The following is a 14,493-nucleotide window of genomic DNA, read 5'->3' as shown; positions in this document are numbered from 1 at the left end:
TGTGGCTATTAAAGATGTTTTGCATATTTCTGAAGAGCACCCTGTTCCAGATAAGAGGGTTTGTTTGTATAAGGGTAAAAAGCCTGTGGTTACGTTTCCCCCATCTCATGAACTGAACGCTCTTTGTGAAAAGGCTTGGGAGTCGCTGGATAAAAGGTGGCAGATTCCCAAGAGAATTTTTTATGGCATATCCTTTTCCCTCTGACGACAGGGAGAAATGGGAGTCTTCTCCCAATGTGGACAAGGCTCTATCCCGATTGTCCCCGATTGACACGTCTGCCCTCAAGGATCCAGCGGATCGCAAGCAGGAGACGACATTGAAGGCCATTTTCGTTACTACTGGTGCTTTACTCAGACCTGCTGTGGCGTCGGCATGGGTGAGTAGTGCTATTGCTAAGTGGGCTGATAATTTAGCTTCTGATATGGATACCATTGATAAGGATAACATTCTTTTGACTCTTGGTTATATCAAGGACGCTGCAGATTACCTAAAGGATGCGGCGAGGGATATTGGCCTCTTGGGATCAAGGGCCAATGCCATGGCGGTCTCGGCCAGGAGGGCGCTGTGGATTCATCAATGGAATGCTGATGCCGACTCCAAGAAAGCTATGGAAGCTCTTCCTTTTAAAGGTAGTGTCTTGTTTGGTGATGTCCTTGCTGAACTGGTGTCTACCGCTACTGCGGGTAAGTCATCTTTTCTTCCTTATGTTCCCACACAACAGAAACAGGCGCCCCATTATCAGATGCAGTCCTTTCGGCCTAATAAATACAAAAAAGGAAAGGGCTCGTCCTTCCTCGCTTCAAAGGGTAGAGGAAGGGGAAAGAGGACACCTGCCGTGCCTGGCATCCAGGACCAAAAGTCCTCCCCCGCCTCTACCAAGTCCACCGCATGACGCTGGGGGTCCCCTGAGGGAGTCCGTGCCGGTGGGGGGCCGTCTCCGATTCCTCAGTCAGGTCTGGGTTCAATCGGCCCTGGATCCTTGGGTCTTAGACATAGTATCCCAAGGGTACAAACTGGAGTTTCAGGAGATACCCCCCGCCGCTTTTTCAAGTCGGCCTTGCCAGCTTCTCTTCCAGAAAGCGAAGTAGTAAATGCTGCAATACTAAAGCTGTGTCAACAGAGGGTCATTGTACCGGTTCCCCCGTCCCAATGGGGGGAAGGGTTCTATTCGAGCCTCTTTGTAGTGCCGAAGCTGGACGGCTCAGTCAGACCGATCCTGAACCTAAAATCCCTCAATCCATACTTGAAAACTTTCAAGTTCAAGATGGAATCTCTTCGAGCTGTGATTTCCAGCCTAGAAGGGGGGGATTTTATGGCGTCAGTCGACAAAAAGGATGCCTACTTACACGTCTCGCTATGTTCTCCTCATCAGGCCTTCCTAAGATTTGCGGTGCAGGATTGTCATTACCAATTTCAGACGTTGCCGTTTGGGCTTTCCACGGCCCGAGGGTTTTTACCAAGGTAATGGCGGAAATGATGGTACTCCTTCACAAACAGGGGGTCACGATTATCCCGTACTTGGACGATCTCCTGATAAAGGCGAGATCAAAGGAAAAGTTGCTAAGAAATGTGGAACTCTCCCTGTTGGTTCTGCGACATCACAGTTGGATTCTAAATTTGCCGAAGTCTCAGTTGATCCCGACAAATCGGCTGCCCTTCTTGGGCATGATCCTAGACACGGAACTACAGAGTGTTTCTTCCGGCGGACAAAGCTCTGGAACTCCAGACCATGGTCAGGGAGCTTCTGAGACCGACAAGAGCAGAGGTTCTCAAACTCGGTCCTCGGGAGCCCACACAGTGCATGTTTTGCAGGTAACCCAGCAGGTGCACAGGTGTATTAATTACTCACTGACACATTTTAAAAGGTCCACAGGTGGAGCTAATTATTTCACTTGCGATTCTGTGAGGAGACCTGCAAAACATGCACTGTGTGGGCCCCCGAGGACCGAGTTTGAGAACCTCTGGACAAGAGTGTCGATTCATCAATGCACTTGAGTGCTAGGGAAGATGGTTGCGGCTTACGAAGCCATTCCGTTTAGCAGGTTTCATGCCCGGGTGTTTCAATGCGATCTACTGAACAAATGGTCCGGGTCTCCCCTACACATGCACCGGAAAGTAAGTCTATCTTCCAGGACCAGGATTTCTCTCCTGTGGTGGCTGCACGCTTCTCGCCTTCTATAGGGACGCTGTTTCGGAATCCAGGACTGGGTCCTGCTGACCACAGATGCAAGTCTCCGAGGCTGGGGTACAGTCACACAAGGAAGAAGTTTCCAGGGAAAATGGTCAAGCCAGGAATCTTGTCTCCACATAAATGTTCTCGAGTTAAGAGCCATTTACAACGGCCTCCTGCAGGCGAAGTACCTTCTTCAAGGTCTCCCTGTCCTGATTCAGTCGGACAATATAACAGCGGAGGCGTACGTAAACCACCAAGGCGGAACAAGGAGCAGGGCGGCAATGGCGGAGGCCACGAGTTCTCCGCTGGGCGGAACAGCACGTGAGCGCACTGTCAGCAGTCTTCCTTCCGGGCGTGGACAACTGGGAAGCAGACTTCCTCAGCAGACACGATCTCCATTCAGGAGAGTGGGCTCTTCATCAGGAGGTGTTTGCAGAAGTAACAAGGAATTGGGGAATTCCTCAAATAGACATGATGGCGTCTCGCCTCAACAAGAAGCTTCCGAAGTATTGTTCCAGGTCGAGGGACCTCCAAGCCAGTGCAGTGGACGCCCTGGTAACTCCGTGGGTGTTTCAGTCTGTGTATGTGTTCCCTCCTCTTCCTCTCATTCCAAGAGTGTTGAAGATTATAAGAAGAACAAGGGTTCAGGCAATACTGGTTGTTCCCGATTGGCCACGGAGGGCCTGCTATATGGATCTTCAGGGTTACTGGTAGAAGATCCTTGGCCCCTTCCTCTACGAGAGGACCTGTTACTGCAGGGACCCTGCGTGTTTCCGGACTTACCGAGGCTGCGTTTGACAGCGTGGAGGTTGAACGCCAGATCCTAGCTCGGAAACGTATTCCCGGGGAGGTCATCCCCACTTTCCTTAAGGCTAGAAAGGAGGTCACGGCGAAACATTATCACCGTATTTGGAGAAAATATGTTTTGTGGTGTGAAACCAAAAACGGCTCCTGCAGAGGAGTTTCATTTGGGTCGTATCCTCCATTTTTTGCAGGCAGGCGTGGATGCAGGCCTGAAATTGGGTTCCATCAAAGTGCAGATTTCGGCTTTATCTATTTTCTTTCAAAAAGAATTGGCCGTCCTTCCTGGGGTTCAGACTTTCGTGAAGGGAGTGTTGCATATCCATCCTCCGTTTGTGCCACCCATGGCACCATGGGATCTTGAAGTGGTGTTACAGTTTCTTATGTCTCACTGGTTTGAACCTTTGCGAAAGGTTGAGTTAAAGTTTCTCACTTGGAAAGTGGTCATGCTTTTGGCTTTGGCCTCTGCCAGACGAGTGTCAGAATTGGCGGCTTTGTCTCACAAGAGCCCGTATTTGATATTTCAGGTGGATAGAGCGGAATTGAGGACTCGTCAACAATTTCTGCCGAAGGTGGTCTCTTCGTTTCACATAAATCAACCTATTGTGGTACCTGTGGCTACGGAGACTGTGGCAGTCCCAAAATCTCTTGATGTCGTAAGAGCGTTGAAAATTTATGTCGCCAGGACGGCTCTTGTTAGGAAAACGGAAACACTGTTGGTCCTGTATGCCTCCAACAAGATTGGAAATCCTGCTTCCAAGCAGACCATTGCACGCTGGATTTGTAATACGATTCAGCACGCTCATTCTTCGGCTGGGTTGCCGTTGCCGAAGTCAGTAAAGGCCCATTCTACCAGAAAGGTGGGCTCGTCTTGGGCGGCTGCCCGAGGGGTCTCGGCACTACAGCTTTGCCGAGCAGCTACATGGTCGGGTTCAAACACTTTTGCTAAGTTCTATAAGTTTGATACCCTGGCTGAGGAGGACCTCATGTTTGCTTAATCGGTGCTGCAGAGTCGTCCGCACTCTCCCGCCCGGTCTGGAGCTTTGGTATAGACCCCATGGTCCTTATGGAGTCCCCAGCATCCTGTAGGACGTAAGAGAAAATAGGATTTTAGTACCTGCCGGTAAATCCTTTTCTCCTAGTCCGTAGAGGATGCTGGGCGCCCATCCCAGCGCGGACTGTTTCTTGCAGTTTGTATTGATACTTGTGGTTTTCGGTTGCACAAAGGTTGTGTATCAGTTATGTTCAGCTTGTTGCTGTTTTTAGTTCATACTGTAATCTTGTATTTCTGCTAATCTAGTTGTACGGTGTGTTTGTGGTGTGGGCTGGTATGTTTCTCGCCCTTCGTTTAACAAAAATCCTTCCTCGAAATGTCCGTGTCCCCTGGGCACAGTTCCTATAACTGAGGTCTGGAGGAGGGGCATAGAGGGAGGAGCCAGTTCACACCCAGTCAAAGTCTTTTAGTGTGCCCATGTCTCCTGCGGATCCCGTCTATACCCCCATGGTCCTTTTGGAGTCCCCAGCATCCTCTTCGGACTAGGAGAAAAGGTTTACCGGTAGGTACTAAAATCCTATTTTAAAGTGCACCGGCTCCTTTGGACCCCGTCTATACCCTATCGTACCAGATTCCCCCAATATCCCTTCGCGGACTACGAGAAAAGGATGTATTGGTAGGTAATTAGAGTCCTATTTTTTTTCTTTCTTTACCCTCTGCAAAGTTTAGCTTTGTCCCTTGTACATTTGGATTATAGTGGTGTATGCATATTGTCAATCTTGTGTCTGTTTGGTGTTTTTTATTTTATTCTTTCCTTTTTGTTTTCTAGTTCACGAGCTCATTCTCCTACTATAGCTGTGGGTAGTGATGATACCAGCCCTAATATAATGGGTAAAGTTCAGATCTACGAGTATAATGAAAACACAAGGTAAATCTCAGAGCATGTTATTTGCATTTTGACTATTCTTAAACCTTTATTGCAGTTTAGAACATACCTCAGATGCCACCCATTTAACCAGATTCTCTGTTTTTATGAACCATACTGTCGTCTGTGTTGTGCTGCGTTCGATTTGCTGAATGCAATCATTAATCTGCTTCTAGTAGGAAATTCTCTGAACCTAATAGTACTACAATATTTGCATCTTAAGCACTGTAAAATAGAAACATAATTTTAAAGCATGATGTGGGTTCAAATATAGAGGAATTTGTTGTCTTTTCTTGTGTGTAGTGTTCTCAAATCACTAGCCTTTTATGTAAAGCCTAGAAACACAAAACTGATCAATGGAAAAGGACTGTTTCATAATGCAATCATTACATAAGTTTGTTTACTTTCTTTTACAAGCAGTTCCCTTTTGTAATTCTTTGCTGCCAAGTAGATACAGTAAATTGACTGCATTTGTATATTTTTCGGGCACAATTGGTTCAAACTGTTATCTTGGATTAGGCATTTGCAGAATCAATCATAATATGTTATTGTTTTTTTTTCTCATTACTCTCATGCAGGTAACAATTGAAAAGAAAAAAATAACTGAAATTTATGTTATACAGTTTTTGCTAATCTAAGTGTTTGTAACCTTTGGCCATTAACTGCTTACCTTCTAGCTTATTCATCCACTGGAATTGATTAAATTGGGGATAAGAATAAGGGTGTACCAAAGCTTTTGGCCCGTATTGTGTGTTTGGGTATATGTATTTGTGCGTATGTACTATATATGTACACACACACTATGGGGTATATGCAATTCACGGCGAATCGCGGCAATTTTTCGCCGTTTTTTTTCCCGACTCAATTCGCCAGGTGAATTCCGGCAGGTGCCTGCCGGAATTCACCATATTCAATGAAAAACGGATTCGCCAGAATCGCTGGCGAAAATCGGCCGATTTGGCGGATTTTGCCGCGATTTTAAAAAACGGGAAAAAACGGGAAAAACCCGAAAAAAAAATGGCGTGGGGTCCCCCCTCCAAAGCATAACCAGCCTCGGGCTCTTCGAGCTGGTCCTGGTTCTAAAAATGCAGGGGAAAAATTGGGCAGGGATCCCCCGTATTTTTAAAACCAGCACCGGGCTCTGCGCCTGGTGCTGGTGCCAAAAATACGGGGGACAAAATGGGGGATGGGGGGGCTGATAGCCTTTTGTGATAATAAAAAGATATTGTTTTTTCCATTAGTACTACAAGTCCCAGCAAGCCTCCCCCGCAAGCTGGTACTTGGAGAACCACAAGTACCAGCATGCGGGAGAAAAACGGGCCCGCTGGTACCTGTAGTACTACTGGAAAAAAAATACCCAAATAAAAACAGGACACACACACCGTGAAAGTAAAACTTTATTTCATACGCCGACACACACATACTTACCTATGTTGACACGCCGACTGCCACGGTCTCCGACGATCCGAGGTACCTGTGAAAAAACTATACTCACCTTCCAGCGTCCAGAGGTACATCCAGGTCCAGAGATAATCCACGTACTTGGCAAAACAAAAAAACGAACAACGATCCATACCGGACTAGAAAGGGGTCCAATGCTTTCACATCAGACCCCTTTCTCCCGAATGCCGGGACATCACGTGACTCCTGTCACTGAAGTCCCTTCAGCCAATCAGGAAGCGCTACTTCCGTGGCGCTCATCTGATTGGCTGTGCGCTGTCTGTGATGTGACAGCGCATCGCAAAGCCGCTTCATTACTTTCAATGGTGGGAACTTAGCGGCTAGCGGGGGGGTCACCCGCCGGTCAGCCGCTGACCGGCGGGTGACCTCACCGCTAGCCGCTAAGTTCCCACCATTGAATATAATGGACTGGGCTGTGCGATGCGCTGTCTGCTCAGACGCACAGAGCCAATCAGATGAGCGCAACGAAGTTGCGCTTCCTGATTGGCTATAGAGACCTTTCTGTGACAGCTGTCACTGACAGGTCTCTCTGCATTCGGGGATAGGGGTCCCATGTGTCAGCATGGGACCCCTTTCAGTCCGGCATGGAGCGGGTGTTCGGTTTGTTTTTTTCTCCAAGTACGTGGATTTATCTCTGGAGCCTGGTTGAGGTGAGTATATTGATCTTTTATTTTCAGGTACCCCTGGATTCTACATGGAGAAGAGGACCGATGTCGGCGTGTGAACATAGGTAAGTATGTGTGTGTCGACGTATGAAATAAAGTTTTACTTTCACGGTGTGTGTGTCCTGTTTTTATTTGGGTATTTTTTTTCCAGTAGTACTACAGGTACCAGCGGGCCCGTTTTTCTCCCGCATGCTGGTACTTGTGGTTCTCCAAGTACCAGCTTGCGGGGGAGGCTTGCTGGGACTTGTAGTACTGCTGGAAAAAACAATATTCTTTTCATGATCACAAAAGGCTATCAGCCCCCCCATCCGCAGCCCATTGGATGGGGGGGGACAGCCTCGGGCTTCACCCCTGGCCCTTGGGTGGCTGGGGTGAAGTGACCCCCGGCTGTGGCATTATCTGTCCAGCTAGTGGAGCCCAATGCTGGTGTTAAAAATACGGGGGACCCCTACGCTTTTTGTCCCCCGTATTTTTGGCACCAGCACCAGGCGCAGAGCCCGGTGCTGGTTTTAAAAATACGGGGGATCCCCTGTCAATTTTCCCCCCGCATTTTTAGAACCAGGACCAGCTCGAAGAGCCCGAGGCTGGTTATGCTTTGGAGGGGGGACCCCACGCCATTTTTTTTTATGATTTTACCGTTCCAGCATAAAAAAAAAAAAATAATAATATTTAAAAAAATATATAAATAATATTTGTGCCTCCAAAAAAAAAAAAAAAAGTACCTAATCCCTTCTAATATAAATAGATCTGCTATTCCCAAAAAAAAAAACACAAAAAAAAACATGTTTAAATTTTTTTTATTTGTTTTCACCCTCCAAAGTGTGGCGGATTGAAAATGACGAATTTGCTGTCTAAAAGCACTGCTGTCGAATTTCCAAACTTGAATTGAATATGCTTTGGTCGAATTGCAGCACTTGTATCATTGCAGAAAAGTCGAATTTGCAAAAATTCGAATTTCAAAAAGTCGAATTTTGAAAGTCCGTTTTTTGGTCGGAAAGCACTGAATTGCATAGGCGATTTTTTTTTTTTGGTCGAAAATGACCCGAAATTCGACAATTTCGGGAATTCGACCGCAATTGCATATACCCCTATATATTGAAAGTAGAGTGCTGATAGTCAGTGATCGCGCTGATCCAAAAAAAAAGTGGGTCCCAGGGACCACTCACTTTCGAAAATTGGGGTCCTACCGGTCTTTTTCTGGGTCCCATCGGAATGAAGGTTCTTATTAATCTTAATCTTGTTTGGACACTACAAAAGTGTTGCAAGGTGGGGGGATGGGGTGACAGTGCTGTGGGGCTGCACCAGAGCTGTAACTAGACATTTTGGTGCCCTTAGGCAGAAAGTGAATTGGTGTTCCACCTAACCAGACAATAAAGCATAGGCAGTGCGCGCCTTCGGCGCGCTGCAAAATTTAAGGGGCGTGGCTTCATGGGGAAGGGGCGTAACCACATAATAGTGCCAATTCACATTACACCACACAGTAGTTCCGCTTATACAGATTGCACCAGGCAGAGCACGTTATACATATTGCACCAGGTAGAGCACATTATACATATTGCGCCAGGTAGAACACGTTATACACATTGCACCAGGTAGAGCACTTTATACACATTGCGCCAGGCAGAGCACTTTATACACATTGCGCCAGGCAGAGCACTTTATACACATTGCGCCAGGCAGAGTACTTTATACACATTGCGCCAGGTAGAGCACTTTATACACATTGCGCCAGTTAGAGCACATTATTATACACATTTCGCCCGGTAGAGCACGTTACACACATTGCGCCCAGGCAGAGCATGTTACACACATTGCGCCAGGTAGAGCACATATAAACATTGCACCAGGTAAATAAAATATAAACATTGCACAAGGTAGAGCACGTTATACACAATGCACCAGTTAGAGCATGTTACACACATTGCAGCAGGCAGAGCACGTTACACACATTGCAGCAGGCAGAGCACGTTACACACATTGCGCCAGGTAGAGCACGTTACACACATTGCGCCAGGTAGAGCACGTTACACACATTGCGCCAGGTAGAGCACGTTACACACATTGCGCCAGGTAGAGCACGTTACACACATTGCGCCAGGTAGAGCACGTTATACACATTGCGCCAGGTAGAGCACGTTACACACATCGCGCCAGGTAGAGCACGTTATACACAATGCGCCAGGCAGAGCACGTTCTACACATTGCGCCAGGAAGAGCGCCGAGACACATTGCGCCAGGTAGAGCGCCGAGACACATTGCACCAGGTAGAGCGCCAAGATACATTGCATCATACCCCGGGCACACACACAGCAGCTACCCACCACACACCCTGGACGCGTGCACACACACACAGCATCTACCCACCACACACCCCGGACGCATGCACACACACACAGCATCTACCCACCACACACCCCGGACGCGTGCACACACACACAGCATCTACCCACCACACACCCCGGACGCGTGCACACACACACAGCATCTACCCACCACACACCCCGGACGCACACACACACAGCATCTGCCCACCTTATACCCCGGACGCACACACACACAGCATCTGCCCACCTTATACCCCGGACGCACACACACACAGCATCTGCCCACCGTATACCCCGGACATACACACACACACAGCATCTGCCCACCGTATACCCCAGACGCACACACACAAACACACACAAACACACACACACACACACAAACACACACACACAGCATCTGCCCACCTTATACCCCGGACGCGCACACACACAGCATCTGCCCACCGTATACCCCGGACATACACACACACACAGCATCTGCCCACCGTATACCCCAGACGCACACACACAAACACACACAAACACACACACACACACACACACAAACACACACACACAGCATCTGCCCACCTTATACCCCGGACGCACACACACACACAGCATCTGCCCACCTTATACCCAGGACGCACACACACACAGCACCTGCCCACTGTATACCCCGGACACACACACACACACACACACACACACACACACACACACACACACACACAGCATCTGCCCACCGTATACCCCAGACATACACACACACAGCATCTGCCCACCGTATACCCCAGACATACACACACACAGCACCTGCCCACTGTATACCCCGGACATACACACACACACACTGCACCTGCCCACTGTATACCCCGGACATACACACACACACAGCATCTGCCCACCGTATACCCCAGACGCACACACACAAACACACAGCATCTGCCCACTGTATACCCCGGACACACACACATACAGCATCTGCCCACCTCATACCCCGGGCACACACCGCATCTGCCCACCTCATACCCCGGGCACAGTCAGCAGCTGCCCACCTCATACTCCAGGCACACACACACACATCTGCCCACCTCATAATCTCCCCCCTCTTATACCCAGTGCACACACCCAGTAATTGCCCCCTCCCAAAATAACCCGGACACACAAGCAGTAATTGACAACCCCCTTGTACCCAAAGCACACACACACTAACTGGCCCCCTCCACTTACACACCGCAACAGTGCTGGGAGAGCCCATATGGCAGGCACGGCGAGAGCCAGCAGCCAGAAGTCCGTTTACAGCAGCGCGGAGACCGGGATGGCGGGAGATGTACACCGCACAGACACACACACTGGCCGGCGCTCAGAGCGGCTGTCAGGAGCGGCGGGGAAACTGACCTGCGGAGAGGCGGTGCGCTCAGTCCATGAGCACGGGCGCCGGAGCGGAGGGTTCAGGCAACAGCAGCGCCAAGTCTGATGAATCGGCGCCTCCGCGGTGCTCACCTTCTCCCCCCACAGTCACAGGCATCAATCAGTCACTTAACAGGAAGTGATTGGCTGCTGCAGCAGAGCGCGTCCCCGGGGACCCGCCCATTTCAGAAAAGTGAGTCACCTTCCCTCAAAATCGGGTAAAATACGCGCTATAGCGCGTTTTTGCGATCACTGGATAGTGGACTATATACAGTACTGTACAGTACATCACAGATGCAGAATGACACAGATCCTCTGTATGGTACAGCAGATTTCAAAAAATGTCAAATCTGCAAAGTTTACATGAGAGTAGCTCGTGGGAGTATTGCAGCACCTTGCGCCCAGACTAGGCGTGACTTCACTGGATGTGTGCCATGGACAGTCCCGCTCCTTGTAAATCACTGAGTTCCTTACACTCTGTTTGGGAGGCCATTCAATGCGTTTTGTTCATCCACCATCATCATTCAATGAGTGACGCTTTAGGTGGCCTCCCATACCATGTTTATGGACTCAGAGTTCTTTTGGAACAGAGCTTTCTGTTGCACACTTCCAATGACATCACAGCCACAATACACGGCTATGTAGTGGTTGACTATTCCATCATCCCAATTTTTTTTCGGGAGAAAAGTGTCCCGTTATTGTGCAATAACACATGGGACCCGGGATCAGATTCCGATCTTGTGTTATCGTGGCTCCGAGGCCGGTTTATCATAGATTATGCTTCGGGTGCCTGAGGCACAAGAAGCATAATCCCCAATAAGTGCCGCACATCAGGGATAATTGGATAGCCCTGGCCAAATCCATTACCTGCAGTAACTTACCGCAGCTAATTGCATAACAGCCTTAATGGTAATGAGCCATAGACTGTATAATGCACTGTGACAGGACGGTACCGTACGAAAGCACTCGCCGCTTTCGCGTCCCGTTGTCTGCGCACAGAATGGAAGGTCAAGCCACACGAGGCCTGACCACATAGGGGATTCCCGCTTACCGTCAGTAACCGCCTGTTACGGACTCCACCAACTGCGCTGTGGGCGGGTTCTCGCTGCCACCACCAAACTCCTAACCTGCCGTGGCGTTTGGAACCACGGTTCTGCTCTGTATGTGCCGACGCACTGCCTTACCACCCCTGTGTGGTGCTGACGAATCCCCACTAGCCACTTGCTAGGCCTCTACCGGTAGCTGGCGGAAGGCGGAGCTTGGAGACGCAAGGTGCTTCCCTGGACAGCCGGAGGACGGGGCTAGGTTTGGCCTAACCCTGTAGGTCACAGGATGAAGCAGTCTTCTTGAGGCAAGGATGTTTATTGCTCAATAACCTTTAAAAAGGCTCCTCCCTATTGCTAGGGGCAACAGCATACAATCAGATGTTTTCAGCAGAAAAAGATGTTACAATATCATTCCTATGGGCCAACTGCCCTCCTTTTATCCCTCTCCAAGACCCCTTACCACAGGGGGTAAGCCCGCCCTGTGGTGCACAACCAATCAATGTTTACCCATGAGCTGTGCATGCCTTTGTCTCATGCACAGCTAACATTGTTCCCTATGGACAGTGGGGAGTGGTCGGTCTCCTTTGACTCTCCCATCTGGGAGGATCAGGATACGCCCCGGTGCCGTTCAGTCTGGCTGGGGGAAGTTTTCCCTCCTAAATCTGACTTCCAGAAACCTGCCCGGGACCCATCTCACTGCCCGCAGCCTGGATTTGGGCTCCAGAGCTGGGCAGCCTGGCTCCCCGGTCCAGGTCTCTTGGCCACTACGGGTGATCTCCATGGAGCTCCAAGAATCCACTCAGCTTGTTTCATAGCTGAGCTGCTTCTCTCTCTCCCTGTGCCCCTTGGAAGTGTGAGGCTGGATGGGAAAGCATTCCGTTTTTGGGGAAAAGGTCTGGGAGAACCCATCAGCCTGCACAGCCATGGATTCCCCCCTCCTGGGACACACAACCAAGTAAGTGCAATTTACCTTTAAATACATTCCATTTAGATCACACTGTACATGTTATAAATTTTTTTACACAATGTCTGGTTTGTTAAACCCTGTGCCCTAGTCCTGCAGCCTGGCTGCTAGGACCCTGTCTGTGCTGGCTCCCCTAGTCCTGCAGCCTGGCTGCTAGGGCTCTCTCAGTGCTGGAGGTATGGGGCTGGCTTCCCTCTCCCTCCAGCCTGCCTGCCTGCCACTGGGGTCCAGGGAGCTGGCTCTCCCTGTCCCCCCAGTGTGGCACTACTCAGTGGCCTCACCGCACAGTGCGGCGCACCCCCCTTTTCCGAAGCCCAGCGGTCCGGGACACTTGTCCCGGCCGCTGTAGCTCTGTCTTGTTTGTTGCAGCGCTGAGGTACCGGGAGCGTAGCTCCCGGACCCCAGCACTTACCAACCTGATCATTCCCCCCGCCGCTAGGGAGCCGGCTAGCCCGGTCCCCCATGAGCGGCGCCTGTGGTGGCCTCGCCGCGCAGGGAGCCGGCTAGCCCGGTCCCCTGTATGCGGCGCTGGATCCGTGGTGTCTCGCCGCAGCGTCCGGCGGGGAGCCGGGCTGCGGCGCACCCCCCTTGCCGGCCAGCAGCCCGGGACGTCCGTCCCGGCTGCCGCGGCTGGCCACCTCCGACGGGCTGAGGCGCCGGGAGCAGAGCCCGGGGCTGCACTGACCGCTGCCGGGAGCGGAGCTCCCGGACTCCGGCGGTCGGCGGCTCCCTCTCCCCCGGCGCGCACACACTGCTGAGCGCGCCGGGGGGCTGTCCTCCCTGCCGTGGTCTCCGGAGGGGTCCGGGACCACGGCACACATTAAAACATATTGAAATACATGCATTTTAACCATTTATAAAACACGGCGCCTAGCGCCCACAGTATATTTCAAATCTGGCGCCAAGCACCCATTGTCTTTTTAAAATGGCGCCGGGCACTAGGGGTTAACCCCTTCAGTGCCGCGGCGGCCATTTCCCTCGTGGCTGGGGCTCTCCGGCCACACTCCTCCCCACCCATTCAAGCGGGTCAACCAGGGACCCATGTCCCAACGATTTGGGTCCTGGTCCCGCAGTCCGTTGGGGTGAAGGGGACGCTACCTGGGGGGTGTAGGCTCTGGCCTAGACAGTTCATCCATAGTGTAGTGGGCCTCTCTTCGTGGGTGCACAATGTTCAAATAGTCCACCTGAAGTCCAAGTTCAAGGCTCCACCACAAAAGTCTGTCCAATTCCCCCAAGGTAGGTTGCAGCCACCTAACAGGTAGGTGGTAAGTCACCACGGTGGGGGGCCGGTTACAAACAAGTGCCACCCACGGTGTCCCAATTGTGGCATACCCCACCTCCCACAATAGCAGTATACTGCTCAAACAGGCCACAGGGTGCTCCTGCCCATATGGCTCTTTCTGGCTCGGTACTGCTCCCAGTCCGTGCAGTGGCGCAGTAGTTCGTAACACACAGTCCTGGTCAAGAATGTGCGCCATCAGCACTGGAGCGGGTACCCGAGCCTCCTTCAATGACTGGAATGCCAACTCGCAAGCGGGTGCAAAGTCCACTGACTTGGGAATGCCCTTCCTAGCCATCTCTGTCAAGGGGTTCACTACAGGACTAAAGTCAATGACAACATGTCCGTAGGGTCTTACAGGTTCTAAGGTCAGTACCGGTCTGGGTGATGTGGGTCGGGGACAGCCTCTGGTTGCTTCCACCCCATCTGGTTCGGGCCTACCCCTGTCTCCTCCCACATGGTGCC

At 50.8% G+C, this 14,493-nt stretch overlaps 1 protein-coding gene across 2 annotated transcripts in view; it reads left to right on the top strand.

The window, feature by feature from the left end:
* Positions 1 to 14,493, top strand: part of SEH1L (SEH1 like nucleoporin) — a 215,494-nt gene that overhangs the window by 104,676 nt on the left and 96,325 nt on the right. For both annotated transcript variants that reach the window (XM_063923419.1, XM_063923420.1), the window contains exon 5: positions 4,799 to 4,897. In XM_063923419.1, the coding sequence (XP_063779489.1) occupies positions 4,799 to 4,897 (99 nt within the window). The remainder of the gene's footprint in view (positions 1 to 4,798; positions 4,898 to 14,493) is intronic.

This window comes from Pseudophryne corroboree, chromosome 5 (genome assembly GCF_028390025.1).
Source record: "Pseudophryne corroboree isolate aPseCor3 chromosome 5, aPseCor3.hap2, whole genome shotgun sequence".
Taxonomy (NCBI): Eukaryota; Metazoa; Chordata; class Amphibia; order Anura; family Myobatrachidae; genus Pseudophryne; species Pseudophryne corroboree.
This window is presented reverse-complemented; position numbering and strand designations above follow the sequence as displayed.